Source organism: Mesoplodon bidens, assembly GCF_964165515.1.
Source record: "Mesoplodon bidens genome assembly, chromosome: 6".
Taxonomy (NCBI): Eukaryota; Metazoa; Chordata; class Mammalia; order Artiodactyla; family Ziphiidae; genus Mesoplodon; species Mesoplodon bidens.
The window spans coordinates 116,447,873-116,465,998 of record NC_138162.1 but is presented as its reverse complement, the minus strand read 5'-3'; the positions used below and the strand labels follow the sequence as shown (position 1 = coordinate 116,465,998).

Here is an 18,126-nt window from a genome sequence, read left to right as displayed (position 1 = left end):
AATGATGGTGACCCCTTGTGCGAGGCTGCCGCCGCAGAGGCCTTCATCTCCCCAGGAGGGCGGCGAGCGGTGGCCCTTCACCAACTCCGGGCACCGGCAGCACCAAGAAGCCCTCGTGGGCGACGCCACAGCACGCAGCTCAGCGGCAGCACACGTGTGAGTCGGGGTGACATGCCTGTTATGTCACATCCTGTCCCTCCTCAATCCTGAAATAATTCCCTCACTTAACGAGCCCGGTTTTCCCGCTCCTACAATGAGGCCCGTGGGCAGCGCTGCCCTGCTGTGCCCTGAAAGCAATTCAGGGGGGTACACACCCCTGGTTGTTTAGGAACATTTAAACCCATCAGCTGTGTGTGGGTTCATTTTCCACTGGGGCTGGTCTGCCCCGGTGAAGATTTAAGGAGAGGGCAGCTTGGGCTCGAGCAAGGGGCTTCTCCACTAGAACTTTGTTGTTTCTTTTGAGGTAAAAGAGACTTAGAAGGGGGCCAGGGAAGCCTGGGCGGTTAAGCACTGACCTGTCCCCGGGATGCATGGACTGTCCCCACCAGCATCTGAGCTGCAGAAAGGATGTGGTTTTTATTCTGCTCGACCCTCCAGGGTCTGAAAAGTGCCTTCAGAGAATACGACATGAAATGACATAGAGGCGATTCCAGTGTCACTATTCCTTTCTGTTGAATTCACTGCAGGTTTCTAATTGTGGAAAGCTGTCTCACCAAGACACCACCAGAGTGGACAGAAGACTTTTAAACGGCTCTTTAAAAAAATATATTAGGTTAAAGTTTGACAAAAAGAGAAGAGTTGTATTCTACGCCTTGAGAAAGAAACCTACCCCATCCTATGAAGCGGGGAGTCTGTACAAGTATGGCTTTAGGTCCCAAGAGATTCTTCAAAGTGTACTTTGTACCCTTCACTGGCCCTATGAATGAAGACATTTAATCCAATATCAATGAATCCTAATTAGCTAAAGACAGATTTGTTTTCACTTAATTAACGTTTACTAAAGGCTAGTAATCTTTACGCTTCTGTAGGAAGCACTGTGGGGATACAGACATGATTGCTGTCTGCACAGAGCTCACGGTCTGGTAGCTGTAGATTCTCGTATGGTCTTGGGAAAATGACTTTTTTATTTAGAACATGGGATCATCTGTTAGGCTACCCTGCCGGTAAGACAGGGAAGAAGAAGGGTGTGTCTTGTTATGAAGGGGAAACCAAAGAAAAGACTTAAGGGTTTATGCAATCATATATCTGATAGGGGACTTGTTATCTAGAATATAATAAAGAACTATTACAATTCAACAACAGCAAAAAGACTTAAGGGTTTACCCAGCTTTACCTAAATACCCTTTGATATGAAAAATGACAGGAAATGTTACATCCCACTGCTGATGAATGGCATAAACAATTTTGTAAGGCTGTGAAATACTGCCTATACAGAGGAAATAGAGCAAAACTTAGGTGGTACAGAATAAATCTGATCATAGCCAGTGCATGGTGTGCACATCTCGTGCTTAGTCCTGAGTTTGGAGTGGAAAATACAGAACAGCAACTTTACTGATGTGGCAATTATGACAAAAACATTTTTCAACTTGATGGAGACAAAGTATCCTAATGTAGCACACTCAAAATAAATATTTGAAAGAGGCTTCAATGTTGCTGCTTAAAGGAAAGTCTGCCATCCAGTATCACTGGGAATCATTTCTGAGTAATGGTTTAATAACTTGAGTTTTGAACAGGACCCTACTGATTAGCTTAGAACAAAATGCTCAGTTGTTGAGGTTCGTGTCACCAAGGAGACAACCAGGACCAAAACTGGAGGGGTTTCTTGGCTGGAAATTAGGTCATGAGTATAATTTTCTGTAATTTTTATGACTGATTCACACAAGCTAATGCATTTATCATTTTCCGTATTTTAAAAATTCCCTTTTATCTGGGCACAGCTGCCCCGGGCTAACAGTACGAAGGAGAGTTTTCAGTTTTCTCCTGCTTTCCTTAGGCTGCTCCTCTCCTGCTTCCAAGAGGTCAGTGTCCAGCTCCAGGCTGCTCAGGACCTCCAGCCAGGGCTGACCTCCTGGAAGTCCCATACCCTCAACACTCCTGGGTCCTGGGCACTCAGATTTCAGCTGGTTATTAGATAGAGTCATAGGAGCAAACCAGCCCACACTTGTACCCGTAATGCCTGATGGAAGCCAAATGTGATGACGAGTCCAGGGCATTTGCACAGTGAGAGAAAACTATTACTTAGAAGGCTTCTATCATGGCGCCTTTCCAGTGGCTTCGAATGAGGACTCTTCGGGACTCCTCAGATGTCCCTGTTCTGGAATCTGCCTCCTGTGCCTTCTTGAGCTGGGCAGAGGATCTTTTCCTCAACACTGTGGCCGGCTGTCTTAAGTTCAACACTTGAGATGCTTTCTTTTTTTTTTTTTTTGTGGAATGCGGGCCTCTCACTGCTGTGGCCTCTCCCGTTGCGGAGCACAGGCTCCGGACGCGCAGGCTCAGCGGTCATGGCTCATGGGCCCAGCCGCTCTGTGGCATGTGGGATCTCCCCGGACCGGGGCACGAACCCGTGTCCCCTGCATCGGCAGGCAGACTCTCAACCACTGCGCCACCAGGGAAGCCCTGAGATGCTTTCTTAACATAACATCAGAAGTGACAGGTACCTCATCACGGCCTAGGGTCTGGCACTTGCCTGGCCACCCCGTCTTACCCAAGGGAGCGGAAAACAAGGCTATCGAGATCCCCAGCATCAGAGGTTGTCTGAGCCTTTACCCATGACTCGTTACCACTCTACGCCTTAGTTCTGGAACTTCTGGACTGTATCTAGACATTGTATATTTGGGAGGGAGGACTTTCTCTTTGAGACCTTTAAAGGCATGTAGCAACCACGCCTTTGTTCTGTGCTCCGCAACTTCTGGCTGCTCTAGAGTGCAAGGCGTGAGCTGGGCATCCCAGAGCTCCTCCACCAAGACACCTGCCTCAGGTTCCTCCTTCTCAAGGATTTTCTAGGATTTCAAATGTCTGGCTGTCTTTCCTTTGTGTTTCAGAAACCACACCTGTCTTCATTGTACAAGTCCTTTTAAAGCAACAGGAATTCAGACATCAAGAAACTGATAAATTTCCATATATTTCTATTGGTAAAACATACTTATTACAGTTGGTTCCAGACAAGCTTCAGTTATCTAGTTAAGTTTACTGATGTAAAAAAAAAAAAAAAAAAGTGTTCTCTGGTGGGAGGGAGGGAGGTGTGCTTGTGAAAGGGCAACTCAGGGGTCCTTGTACTCATGGAATGTTCTGCATCTCGCTGGTGGTGGTGGATGCACAGACCTACATGTGTGGTAAAATTTCACAGAACTAAATGCTCACACACAAATGTGTGTAAAACTGGGGTGACCTGGTTAAGACTGGAGAACTCTATCAGTATTGATGCCCTGATTGTGATGGTGTGCAATGCTTTTGTGAGAGAGAACCACCGGGGGAACTAGTCAAGTGTACGTGGGATCTCTCTGTAGTATTTCTTACAACCACGTGGGAATCTAGAACTCTCAAAATAAAAGGCCTAATTACCATAGACTGGCATCTTAAAAAAAGCATTTATTTCTCACAGTTCTGGAGGTTAAGTCCATAACCAAGGCTCTGGATGGTTCAATGCCTGGTGAGGCTGGCTTCCTGGTTCAGAGATGGCTATCTTCTTGCTGTGTCTTCGGTGCGCTCTGGGCCTCTTTTATAAGGACACTAACCCCATTCATAAGGGCTCCACCCTCATCACCTTCCAGAGGCCCCACCACCAAATACCATCACATTGTGGTTTAGGGTTTCAACATATGGTTTTTGAGGGGACACAAACATTCAGTATGTTTGTGAGTATGACATAATCATCTTATTCTTGCGTTACAGCAGAAAACCTTCCATTTTTAGCTACAGATAAAGAAAAGCATTTCTAGATCATCCAGCTGTTCTGCTTTTATAGTCATACTGAAAATCTCTCATGGATTCAAAATGATTGGGAATAAAATGTCTGATTAATAAAGTAGTCTGGTTATTGAGTTAGTGAACTTGTATGAAACATAGCAATTACTATTGTCAAAGGATGCACAGAGAATAAAATATATGTAACTCAATCACCTCAAATCCATTATGGGATGAGAGAAGGTAACATAAAATCGTTAGATGATATCTAACTATTTATCTGCATGTAGTTTTTAAAAACTTGGTTTTTTTTTTTCAGGATCTGGCGGGGTTTCAGAAATATCACTAATGTATCTCAATAACTACTATAATGACAAAAAGGAAAGTTGTATTCTGAACACACAAAAAAACTGATCCCAGACTTCCCATATGAGCTGTCATCTTTTTTTTTTCCTACAAATGTATTTATATTTTCTATAATTTCTGAGGTCTTAACACTTTCAAAATTTCTTCTTCATTAGATGAAGACATTTCTACAAATATGGTGCCAGGTCTTAATTTTTGTAATGTTTCAGCTTTAAAATAATCTCAAGTGGAGCCAATATTAAAATGTACCTCTTGTATGTTCACGTGTCTACTACATGGTGGATGAATTTTCTCAGTCTCTAACTGTAATCAAGCATCTTACTTCATGCATAATAGCTTGGTCCACTGGCCCAACAGGTGAGGTAATGCTAGCAGGAAAGACAGGAGACATCATCTGACAGCGAGGGCTATCTGCACAGCTGGTATGGAAGAAATTTACCTCTTTTCTTCAAACTTGTCATTCCTTTCCTACTTCATGTAAAAACCTTGAGGTTTAGAACTAGGAATATTTTTAAAGCTTTGGGACAACTTTATTCACCTCATCAAATGGCTGGGTGGAATAAGTATGCCATAGTAGAAGTAATAATCCACCAGACCTAAAAATCAGAGACGCCGATCATGTCAGGGTCTCCAATGCATGTGAGCTTCATACGAATCATGAAAACTTTCAGGAAACAGATGCTGTACAGCATGAAAACTGAACAACAGAAAGACCCTCAATCTAGCTAGAGTTCTATGCGCAGGTAATTTTTTTTTTGCATGATTCATGTGAATTCCCATTCCATAATGAGCTTTAAAACATGAGTCTATTATAAGAAAACCTACGCCATTGGTAGTGAGAAATTTGTTTCTTGAAAAATTCATATTGCTATGCATCAACCTTCATTCATATTTTTTAGCTTATTTGAGTTAATATCTTATGAAAATTCTTACTTTACTCTTGGCATCTTTATTTTACCTAACAGTTAAATGCAATTGGTGCTGGCTCTGGTTCACCTATTAATGAAAAATACCCCAATAAGCCACTTAACACATACATACACTTCTTTCATTGTGTCATCTCTAATGGTCCTTCCAAAACATACTAATCTACTGAGGCACTTAATCTGCTGGTTCTTTCATTTTTCTGGCAGTTGAACCATCCTTTACTTAATGAGCTGTAGCATCAGGGCATCTCCAGGGTTGGGGGAGCAACTGATTCGCCTACTTCTGCCTCCAACACCATTGGCAGAAACCATTTAAACTCAAAAGGGTCTGTGCCACATGGCGTGTAATTCATGTAGTGCTGCCAGGAGCACCCACGTTTTTTGGTAATCCTCTCTTTGACATGAATACACTTATAATTTTCATTTTGCGTTGACAGTAAAGGAAATTGTGGCAGGACACACTCACGCTTTCAGCTCCAGATGCTCAACAAAGACCAGTGTGGAACCACTTTTAAGATTTCTGACTTAGCGCTCAAAACCTACCAACACCGGAGCATGTCCTAAACGTGGTCACAGCCTCTGCCACACCAGAGATGTTCAAGCAGAGCTGAACCCCTGCGTGTTAGGGACTCTGCCGAACAGACAGGGAAATCAGAAAACCTGACACTTATTTTCCAGCTCTGTGACTACACGCTTTAAAAATCACTCAGATTAATATTAAGCCTTACCTAGGCTCCTCTGATTAAGGCCCATGAAGAATGCACTATTCCAAAACCTGTAAAACAAAAAAAAATTAGCAGCTGTTTGTTCTGGGTCTGAACATATGTACCAGTCAAAATTATGCAGTTAGGACAGAACTTTCCTATTTTCTTTTCCCTGGTGGCACAATTGTTAATTTTTCCATGAATGCCACCATAGTTCTCTTAAACCATTTTTTTTGCTTGACAGAACCTCTGGATCTTAGTTATATGCACAGTTTATCCGGTAACCCATTCAATAATTTTGTTGGCCTCTCCAGATCTACAGCAAAACACTAATTTTCTTTCCCATTTGGTGTTGTCCTTTCTTGTTTTGTTTACTTGACCTCATCCTATCTGAGAGGAATCCAGCTTTCAAAGCTTTCAAAGGGCACCTCCTTAGCATATTCTTGAATTTGGTCTGGACTGGGTTCTGTCTAGGTGTTTCGTATTGGATCTATGACTAATGCCTTCTCCCATGGAATGTTCTGGGTAGGTGAGTTTCCTGGTCTTTGTGGATTTTCTATAATAAGCTTGATGTTACATGTTAAAAATTATTTCTTCATATAGATAGCCATTTATAAAAAATAAATGGCTATCACATTTGTCAGGACAGTTAGGATTTTTGAATTTGGATAAAAAGTTTGTAGATTCACATAACAATTACTTCATTTTTCCCTTTTCCCCAAGATATGCCACAGATGCAAAAGGTAGGGATGAGGACTGACTACAGATTTCTTACCACTGGACAGAGTTAATCAGGCCACACTCACACAGCCTTGAGCTGGGACACGACACGCTCAGCACACCTGTGCAAATCCTTTATTAAAGAACAACCAAAATACAGGATGGCTCACATTTTTTTTGCTTTTTTGCTGCTATATCAATTTAAATATTAGTCATTTGTTTATACCTTTAAATTATTCTTAAAAGGTGAACATTTATAGCTCACAAATCAACAGTTTGACATTTCCGCCCAGATACGTTTTTCCATCTTATTTCCTGGCTTTAACAAAGAAATTCCAGAACCAGAGGAACAGCATATCAAACGTTAAGTGCCAGCATCTTCTGTGAGCAGTGCTGGGGTGTCTGAGAGATACACTGAAGGTTTTAATTCCTCGTTAAATAAAAATAATTTATGCCAGGATATGCTTAGAACGATTTCCTTTCTGTTTTTACATTCTCTGTGAGCTTCAGTTTCGACTGTGGCATTCTAAGCATTAGTCCCCTTAAAAATGACATTTCTAAAATATCTCAGTTAAAGATCATTATCACCCTCATACAACATTTTCTTGTATAACAGACACTCAGTCCTTCAGAAAGCATAAGGAGCAATTGTTTTTTTCTATTTTTTCCCCACCACTGATTTGTTTAATTCAAACCTTGTTAATCACTGGTTTAACCCTAAGAGTCATTAGGAAGATGAACTCTGTTATCTACTAAAGGATTTTTAAATGAATAGATGAATGTAAAAATGACTAATACCGTGAAGGTAACAGGTGCTCAAAACACGTGTGTGAATACACAATGAGATTTGCTGGCTATTTAAAGAGTACCAATGAATTAGTTTAAAAAGCAAGAACAGAAACCAGGATTATGATCTAAAGGGACTGCCAAAAGGGTACGTGAAGACAGGTACAGGGAAGTCGCTGAACTGCGCTGAGTATAAAGTAGCGTATCTGAAAGATAAGGTAAATGCTCCATTTTCTTACCCACTGACACACTGGGAGGAAACCCCTGTTCACAGAACCACAGGGGCTGCCCTTTAAGAGTTTTAGCACTGGTACAACACTGAAATTCAACCTGCACACACAGGAGTCTGATCTGCCTTTTGAAACGGCTTGTCCGCTGGCTGGGACTGGGGTTTCTATGGCTCAGCTGGTTTGTGTTGGTTGCACTACATTTAGAGGCTGTCTGTCCAAATCTTGCAAACATTCTTTCTGCCTAACATTTTCTTCACGAGCTAAACAGCCGAACAGCTCTGAGATCACCAATAAAGCACAATCCAAACATTAGATTAGAAATGCTACCAGCCCAGTGAATAAGTTACACAGCCATCCTTCAAGCCAAGTCTCTCCATCAAGTTGCTTTCTTATCTCACATTTGCCCTTCAAAGGAAGTCTGAACAACACTGGGATGTCTACAATTAAAAATGAAACACACAATGAAAAAGATAAAGAAGGGAAGGATTCCAGACTCCACTGTGTGGGAGGCCAGGCCTTTTGCCTTGGTTTTTTGTTTTGTTTTGTTTTGTTTTGCGGTACTTGGGCCTCTCACTGTTGTGGGCTCTCCCTTTGCGGAGCACAGGCTCCGGGCGCGCAGGCTCAGCGGCCATGGCTCACGGGCCCAGCCGCTCCACGGCATGTGGGATCTTCCCGGACCGGGGCACAAACCCGTGTCACCTGCATCGGCAGGCGGACTCTCAACCACTGCGCCACCAGGGAAGCCCTTGGCTTGGTTTTGAAAAAAGAAACGCTCACCAGCAGTCATTCTGGGTGTAATGACACAGCACAATAATGCTCAGGACGGGTAAGGACATTCCGTTATTTGCAGAGCGATTTCTATACATTATAGATGTCACATTTGGTTCCTAGAGATTTAGTCAAGTATTACTACTTCTTTTTGTCAAGCATGATATACAAAAAGATGAGAATAGATGTGCCCTAAAAATATGAAAATATAATATATAAAACAAAACCATTATAAATTACATAGATTTGCAGTATAAAATTTTTTCCCATTTAGAATAAATACCATCCATGTTTACAGATCATCTAAGTGAATTAAATATGCACACACATCTGAATCATTTTCAGAACTTCAAGAAAAAAAATCACTAGAGATATGACCAGATGACTCAGAAACCAGAAACTGCTTACTTTTGAAAATAATGACCTAAGACCCAAAGGACATGGCTTGGGATTTAGTGTTAGCTGTTAAAACTGCCCAAATGAGCCTGACGTATGCAAGTGTGCATACACACACACACACGCTCACATGCAGCCATACTTTTATGGATTTCTATGAAGCTGAACAGTTTATCTTTGAAAAATCAGCCAAAAGTCACGAGATCATCTCTGTTCCATATTTTAGCAGAGAGCTTTCCTATTCTGTAAAGAAGCTACAGGATGAACAGGAAGAGTGTAGTCTTTCTGGACAGAGAAATCTTCGTTGTAAGCCAGCCTCCTCTTTGGTTGGCTGTTATTCTATCAAGAGCTTTCTGATGCCTTAAAGAGGGGAAAGGTTTTGAAAAATCTATCTAACCTCGCCAGTCTAAAGAAGCTAAAACCAACCTGAAAACATTCTTTGGTCACACATTTCTGCCCGTGCTTCATAAAAAATCTGCCCATTTTTAACTTTGCTATCCCTAATCAGTGTCTAGATGGGAGAGATGCCTTTTCCAGTAAGTTCCACGTGGAAATGTGCACGTGGGTTTCGGTGGACGGAGAACTGGACAGAACGGGAAAAAGTTCACGCAGTGTCACAAAATGAGTGTGGGTCCCTGGTGGTGCTGTGGGCGTACAGATCCATGGTGAGAATCTGCTGGCCTCCAGGACAAGTGGAAAACTCTAAGAGGTGGAGATAAAACGCTTCTGCAACCCAAATACAGAAAACCCTCGTCCAGAGAGTGCAAGTGGGCAGTCAAGGTTGCTCTGGACTGTTCACTACTCACTTTTTAGGTGACCACGTGAGACACTCCTAAGTGATGGCAATGGGTCATATGAGGCCACGAGGACTCGGATCCGACTCTGAGTCTTGTCAGACCACCTGTCACACCGGTTATCTATACATAGAGAAACCCCTGAAGCCAAACCCTCTGCCCTCAGCTACAGATTGAGATGCTCTTGCTGTGAAGGCCGGCAGCAAGGCTATCTAACCTCACGTGCCCATGTTTGCTCCCAAGACGGTTCGTCGCCTGCAAGGGGGGCCATCACAAACTTCCCGTAAGACTCTAAAATGTCTGAGCCGGATGGGATCTGGGGGCCCATCAAGTACCACCTCCATGTTTGTCAGATGAGAAAGATTAAACCCAGGGGGGTGTCGAAGGTCACTTATCCCGATAGCGAGAGAGTGAGGACTAAACATCAGGTCTGCTCTCACGATCCGTGTGGCCCGGGGAACCTCCACGGAAACCATGATGTGGCCGTGACCCTCAAGACGACTTCAGGGTTATGGCTCCCCTGCTCATAAATGGAGATGAACTAATACCTCTCATTCTTCCCACGATAACATTTAAACTACAGACGCTGCCCTAAGGATTTGGGGTTTTGAGTTTTTGAAACCGATCCTCTTGATTTGCATCAATACTAACTTTCAGCAGAAAAGATTAGAGGAACCAGAGAGGAAAGTGAAACATCTTTCGAGTAATCCCAGGTGATTCTGCGGGAGAGGGGACCATCTAGATGGAGCTCGAGCCCTCTCCCAGGGAAGGAACGGAGGCCCCACCTGCCCAGAGCCTGCGGTGCTGACTGGCACCGTCAGACGAGATGCTAGCCTTTGGGTGACTAGTTTTGTCGTTTCTATAACATCATTCTGCCACCCATACAACTGCTTTCTTGTGGGACAAAATTAATTCAAGAATTCTGGCGTGAAATTTGATGCCATCACCCTAACCTTTCACTCTCCCCTTCAAGGACGGACACGTTAGCCCTGCAGTTCAGAGAAGTGGGCCTGGCTAGGCGACCCCACGGACCCTCACACTCGCTGCCCCAAACCAAGTGTTTGGGTCACAGGACGGCCCCTGGCGGCCCTCGAGGGAGGCCCACATTCTACACATACACGGATTCGTCAGATGCCTCTGTCTCTGGAAGCAACATGCGTTCCAGATCAAGCAGCAGCCGTGTTTGGAGGATGACGTTACTTAAACGTAAACACAGCACTTTTCATGGACAGTTTTGCGTAAATTCAAGTTTACAGTCTCCCTACAACCTCAGCTGAGCTCACCTAAAGGCTCTCAGGATCGGACAGGCAACACATTTTTATTTGGCTATTAAAGTGCTATGCTGGGCAAGGGTTTTTTTTTTCTCAGTTTCACAACAGCAGCTTCATTGGAAACAAACAAAAAAGCGATGGATGGAGACAGGCCTGGGAAATGACAAAAATCACGAGGCTGGTAACTGCTTTGGAACATTACAGATGACTTGTGGGTATCAGCCCTGACACCAAAGCCTCTGAGGTAAAAGTCTGGCGGGGGGTTTGAGGGGGTCGGGGGAGAGAAATAAGGACAAAGTGGCAAACGGGACGAAACCAGAAGGAACGATTTGCATTCGTGTCACGACAACGCGGTTACAGGGGAACAGGGAAGGGGGGTTAAAACTGGGAAGAAAGTGCAACAGGCCCGCGGACGTGCAGCTGCTCTCGTAGCAGACCTAGAATTTTTAAAGGAAAAGCGCTGCAGTGTGCATTGGATAGGGCTCTTGACCTCAGGGTCTCTCACACCAAAAGGGCATCAGCGATTAAGGTAGCTGGCAGAGAAGAGCCTCTGAGATTCGTGCCGCGCGCACAGACACCTGCCCAAGGTCGCCGGCTCTGCATCCTGCCGCTGCCCGCATCCTCTGTCACGGGGCGCGGTCCGGGCACACAGCATGCACACAGACGCTTCCTTCTGAAGGGGCCTGGCTCCTACCTACGGGACAGGCGTCTCTGGTAAGGCTTAGCGGCGAGGGTGGATTGCGTCTGGCCCTGGGTGTGGGGGGGGCGGCCCTGATTCTTGGGGTGTGCATAGCTTCTCGGGGGGGCGCTGTTAGACATGGCTTTCATAGACGACGCGGGTGTTCCTGTCGCACGCCCCGGCCGGCTCTGTGGCTTCCAGGAGACCCGGGGGCAGGACACGGTCCGGTACCTCGACAGGCGTGGGCTCCTCGGAGGTCAGCGCCGCGGATGTGACCTCGGTGGAAGGCGCCGCGGACTCGGGGGAGTGCTCGGCCGACGGCTCGGTGTCCTCCTCGTCTCTGGCCTCGAGGGGCCCCCCGTCCCGGTCATCCGTGGGCTCCCTCCGGGCCTGGGGGTGCACGGACACCTCGATGGCAATCTGCTGGGGCTGCTCGTGCAGCGACGAGGCGTCTGAGTCAGCGGTGGGGGACTCGCTCCGCTGCAGGGCGTCGGGGATGGTGTAGACCTCGTCCCCACTGGTGGCCTCCTGGCCCTCAGGCGCGTGGCGCACGAAGTTCTGGCCCTGCTCCTCCAGCCCCACCACTTCCATGAGCTCCTCCACGATGGTCCTGCAGTTCATGATGAGCGGGGGCAGTGGCACGCTGCGGGCCAGCTCCTCGATGTAGCGGGCAAACTCCATGGTCTTGAACTGTGTGACCTTGGCCAGCTCCAGCGTCTTGGCCGAGGTGATGATAGGGATGCGCTTGGCGATCTCGAAGGCCTTCTGCAGCTTCTCGGCGCCCTCCGTACGGAAGAACTCGTTGATGGCCTTCTCGGTCTTCTTCAGGTGGCTGCTCATCATGCAGAGGCGGGTGATGTTGAGGACCAGCACCACGGCGAAGGCCACCAGGCACACCACCATGTAGTACACGCCCATGTCCCCTGACGTGAAGACCACCCTCAGTGTCACCGTGTTGTTCACGGTGCCGTGGATGTTGGCGGCCACACATGTGTATCGACCTCGGTCCGTGAAGGACACCTTGGTGATGTTCAGGAGGCCGTCGTGCATCTGCCACTTTCCTGCAGGAGGAAGAGGACAGAGTCAGCCGGGCCCTCCGCTCCCTGCAGCCACTGCCCCGCACGTCGCCGAGCGCATCTCCCACCACCACGTCTGCCACTGCCGACGGCGCCCACGGCCAATGCCGACCTCGCCAGACGGTGACAGTGCTAGCTCGCCTAATCCTCACAACTCGGGGAGGAGCTACCGGCACCAGCCCATTTTACAGGATGGGGAAACTGAGGCACTTAGGTCCACTAAGCCACCTCCCCAGGGCGTCAGTTTGGAAGCAGTTGAGCTAGACGTGAACTCGGGCCCAAGAGGCTGTACTCTTAATACCAAATCATACTGTGTGATTCCACATCCTAGAGAAAAATTAGAAACATAAACAGTATGGAAAATACTTGCTCTTACCAGAGAATTTCTTAACATAGCATCTGATTTTCTAGCCTGCCTGTGAGCATGGCTCTACAGAATATATATGTTCATTGGAGAGTTTTAATACTTTTCAGAAGATAAAGTACTTTAGCATCAACATAAAAACTGGAGTAAATCAATTAAATTGTAATTGTTCACCTGGGTTTCTCATATTTGAGATTGAAGTAGTCCTGGTATGACCTCGGTTAATGGAAACATGAATAATTAATTTTGAGAAGCTACAATGAACTATGTCACTTACAGTTACAAGCTAACGCTGTGGAGATTCAGAGGCTGGGTGCGAATAAGCAACAATTTGGTTTCGCTTTGCAAATAAATCGTAGACCCATCAGGTTGAAACCAGGCCTCACACAATGGAGAATGCACGTTGGAAAGCGTTGTAATAGATAAGAATTCTACCTCGCTCTGGCCTGGAAAGGATCGTTGTCCTGGGAATGCGGTTCTTAATCTGAATTAATCTTTGCTAGGGATGAATCCTTAGTCTGCCTGAGTACCCGCAGGTCAGAGGACCCCGGGAAACGTGATCCTAGCTTTTGCCTTCCAGGTCTTGGGTCTGAGCCTTTCTGAAAACCCTCCACCTCCCTAGACTGTCCTGTAGAGAGAGAAGGGTCCCGGCCCAGCCTCGGGGGAGCTCTGAGCAGCGGGAAGACCCTTCTGCGTAAAAGCACTCGCATCCCCAAGCAAGCCAGAGGCCTCTCCTGAGAGATGCGGCAACTTCGCGTGTGGTTTCCTTTTAAGGGTGTATTATTGCTTTGTATTTCTGCTTGTTTCATCCCCTTCCGGCAGTAACTTAATTCTAATTAAAGTCTGATAGTTCCCCAAAGCAACAAGCAATGGTTTTTTAAAGAAAGAAGAAACCTGTGAGCACCAAAGTGACCGGGGTTCTCCAGGGACTGTGGGATGGGACAGCAGAGACCCCCGTTCTTCCAGGTCCTCTGCGCCAAGGACCACCCTTCGGGAGGCTGGCCGGAGCCGTGGGGGCCGGCGGGGACCTGCAGCCCCTGGGGAGCCTGGCAGGAAGCCCCTTGTAGACGCTGTTACATCCCCCTGCCTCCTGAAGGAACATCTGTGAAGAGCGGTTCCTGGTGTCCCCAAGGACCCTGCTTCTAGTAACTCAGCCAGTGTACTTTCCCGAGAGTAGGAAACGCTGGTTTGGGAAATCGCGCGAATTTCCGTCTCTCGTGAACGTGTATGAACAGACCAACCTAGCGCCCGGCCTGTGAAACCTTCTCTCGTCCAGATGGGCAGAGGCAAGCCTCCCACCCTGTCCGTGCGTTCCCGAACATGAAACTTGATACTTCAGTGGCAGATTTATCCAAATAGAGAAGAATTTGAGCAAGGGAAATGATCAGTTTTCTTAAAATGTGCATGTTTCATCAAACCACACACTACAGCAGGCATAGAAAAAAAATAACTCCGGTTGCTTGAAAGCTTATTATAGATGTGGAAAGTACCGGGTGTCAGAGAATTACAGACTCTACCTACAGGAGTTTCTCATACTGATTGTTGGAAAACAACAGAAAATAGGAAGGGAGAAAGTGTGAAGGTGAGGTAATTTGTATGAGGAACAGTTAGGATCAATTTGTCCACCTCCTAACCTCCCACCCTCGCTCCCTCTGTGAAGGAATTATTATCTACAAATTCAAGGACACAGAGGAATTATCTACAAATTCAAGGACAGGGTAGGGGGAACCAGGGTGTGGAGGAAGGGCAGAAAGGAGTGCTGAACCCAGAAGGCAGGCACCCGACGGTAACAGAAACAGCTCTCTCCCCACACCTAGGCAAGGCGCTCAGCGGTAACTGCACCTAATTGTGATAGAAAAGTGAAGTGTAGAGGGCTTCCCTGGTGGCGCAGTGGTTGAGAGTCTGCCTGCCGATGCCGGGGACACGGGTTCGTGCCCTGGTCCCGGAAGATCCCACATGCCGCGGAGCAGCTGGGCCCGTGAGCCATGGCCGCTGAGCCTGTGTGTCCGGAGCCTGTGCTCCGCAACGGGAGAGGCCACAACAGTGAGAGGCCCGTGTAACACACACACACACACACACACACACACACACACACACACACACACACACACACACACACACACACACACACACACACACACACACACACACAAAGTGAAGTGTAGAAATGCAGGCCAGTTACAAGATGCCAACAGTTTCCTCTACTGACTATTCAAAGGGTTTCTGAACTTGGATTTTATGGTTATCTTTAGGCATCTTTTTTTTTTTTGCGGTACATGGGCCTCTCACTGTTGTGGCCTCTCCTGTTGCGGAGCGCAGGCTCCGGACGCGCAGGCTCAGAGGCCATGGCTCACGGGCCCAGCCGCTCCGCGGCATCTGGGATCTTCCCGGACCGGGGCACGAACCTGCGTCCCCCGCATCGGCAGGCGGACTCTCAACCACTGCGCCACCAGGGAAGCCCTAGGCATGTTTTTAATCGTCTATTGATGCATATTTATCTATCCTTGACCCAAGTGATTCAAAGCAGATACCGACTCAGACACTCCAGAAGTTCCCTGTCGCACGGTCAAAACAGGCACAGTCTGGAATCAAACACAATTAGGTGACACTTGTGGTTCGTTCTGGGGAAACCAGTGAGATGTAGAGTGCATAAATTATTAGTTTGGCACCTATTCTGCTTCTCAGCCCAGGGCAGTGGGTCCTTGGACTAACATCTATCATTACCTTATCCAATAATTAACCTCGTTTGTTCTGGAAGCCCGAAGTCCAGCCATGAATCTGCGAAGTGACTATATTTGCCTAACGATAAACCACAACAATGAATCACATGTGATTATCCTGAAACAGGCAGGTATTACCCCTAATAGGAGCTGTGACACTATAGTTAAATAACTGAGACCCATCTCTCTGCCAACAAGTCCCTGTTTCGAGTCCACAACAAGGACACCAAGACATCCCTCTCTTCAGGGTTCAGTCCTTCACTGTATTTCTCTTGAAGCAAAACACATATCACATTTACTTTATGGATTAAGGTAATATTAATGCTGCTTAGGCTTCTCAGGTACAACGAGGTAAAGTGAATGTGTGACCTGGACTAAACATTCTTTTGCCAGATCTCAAAGCGAGTCTTGGGAAGCCAACACACACACACACACACACACACACACTCTGATGACAGAAGATTCTGACCTCAAAGGTGATGTATGTCTGTATCACGTCCTGTTTAAAGGCTGATACATTCCTTCCCTCCTAGGAACTAAGACTAAATACTTCCTCTCAGCCTCAGCATGACCTTCGATTAGTGAGAAATAAAGATTTCTGCATGTTCTCCTGCTGTATGCAGCCCGGAACACTATGAACCCCACCCTGGGGGTCCTCCCACATCAGTAGGGGCCCAGGCTTATGGAGAATCACTGGCAGCCGCCCCACTAGGATCGTCTCGAAAACATTCCCAGGCCACATGTTGCCTTTCTCCTTAGTCTGTAAATACCTTGTCCTGAGACCCAGCCTGGAAGGTCTGACTTCAGCCATCAGGAGATCGAGGGAATAAAAAGGGCCACAGTGACTGTCAGAGGGACCTGAAGAACCAGCCACCTGGGGCGGGGAAGCTTGGTGCTGCTGCTCCAGGGATGATTTTAAACTGGAGTTGAGCAGGGATGTCACAACCATGTGCTGAATTCTCACTAAGCTGCATCACTTCAGCACAAGTAAACACCTAAAATGTGAGCCACTGATGCTGAGTCACTTCAACAGGCAATGATTTTGGAGGAAATGCACAACTAAAAGATCCTGCATGCCGCAACTAAGAGATCCTGCATGCCACAACTAAGATCCCACATGCCACAACTAAGACCCGGCACAGCCAAATAAGTTAACAAGATTTGTTTATTTTTTTTTAAAGGCAGATGTTGAGCCATCACTTTCTGATTCTAATACCAAAGATTCTGTGTCAAACGTTTCCCTGACAGACTGGTTCAAGATGGCCGACTAGAAGGACGTGCTCTCACTCCCTCTTGCGAGACCACTGGAATCACAACTAACTGCTGAGCAGTCATCGACAGGAAGACACTGGAACTCACCAAGAAAGATACCGCACATCCAGAGACAAAGGAGAAGCGACACTGAGAGGGTAAGAGGGGCACAATCACAATAAAATCAAATCCCATAACTGCTGGGTGGGTGACTCACAGACTGGAGAACACTTATACCACAGAAGTCCACCCACTGGAGTGAAGGTTCTGAGCCCCACGTCAGGCTTCCCAACCTGGGGGTCTGGCGACGCAAGGGGAAATTCCTAGAGAATCAGACTTTGAAGGCTGGCGGGATTCGACTGCAGGACTTCGACAGGACTGGGGGATACAGAGACTCCACTCTTGGAGGGCACACACAAAGTAGTGTGAGCATCGGGACCCAGGCAAAGGAGCATTGACCCCTGGGGAGACTGCACCAGACCTACCTGCTGGTGTTGGAGGGTCTCCTGCAGAGGCAGGGGGCGGCTGTGGCTCACTGTGAGGACAAGGACACTAGCAACAGAAGTTCTGGGAAGTACTCCTTGGCGTGAGCCCTCCTGGAGTCCGCCATTAGCCCCACCAAAGAGCCCGGGTAGGCTCCAGTGTTGGGTCACCTCAGGCCAAATAACCAACAGGGAAGGAACCCAGCCCCACTCAACAGCAGACAAGCAGATTAAAGTTTTACTGAGCTCTGCCCACCAGAACATCACCCAGCCCTACCCACCACCAGTCCCTCCCATCAGGAAACTTGCACAAGCCTCTTAGAGAGCCTCACCCACCAGAGGGCAGACAGCAGAAGCAAGAACTACAACCCTGCAGCCTGTGGAACGAAAACCACATTCACAGAAAGATAGACAAGATGAAAAGGCAGAGGGCTAAGTACCAGATGAAAGAACAAGATAAAACCCCAGAAAAACAATTAAATGAAGTGGAGATAGGCAACCATCCAGAAAAAGAATTCAGAATAATGATAGTGAAGATGATGCAGGACCTTGGAAAAAGAATGGAGGCAAAGATTGAGAAGATGCCAGAAACGTTTAACAAAGACCTAGAAGAATTAAGGAACAAACATCTAGAAGAATTAAAGAACAAACAAGCAGAGATGAATAATACAGTAACTGAAATGAAAAATA

General features: G+C 46.7%; 1 protein-coding gene across 2 annotated transcripts in view; it reads right to left on the bottom strand.

Moving 5' to 3' along the window:
* Positions 1–8,601: 8,601 nt before the first annotated feature.
* Positions 8,602–18,126, bottom strand: part of MFAP3L (microfibril associated protein 3 like) — a 42,912-nt gene continuing 33,387 nt past the window's right edge. For both annotated transcript variants that reach the window (XM_081236488.1, XM_081236487.1), the window contains exon 3: positions 8,602–12,604. In XM_081236488.1, coding sequence (XP_081092614.1) covers positions 11,676–12,604 — 929 coding nt within the window. In that variant the 3' untranslated portion in view covers positions 8,602–11,675. The remainder of the gene's footprint in view (positions 12,605–18,126) is intronic.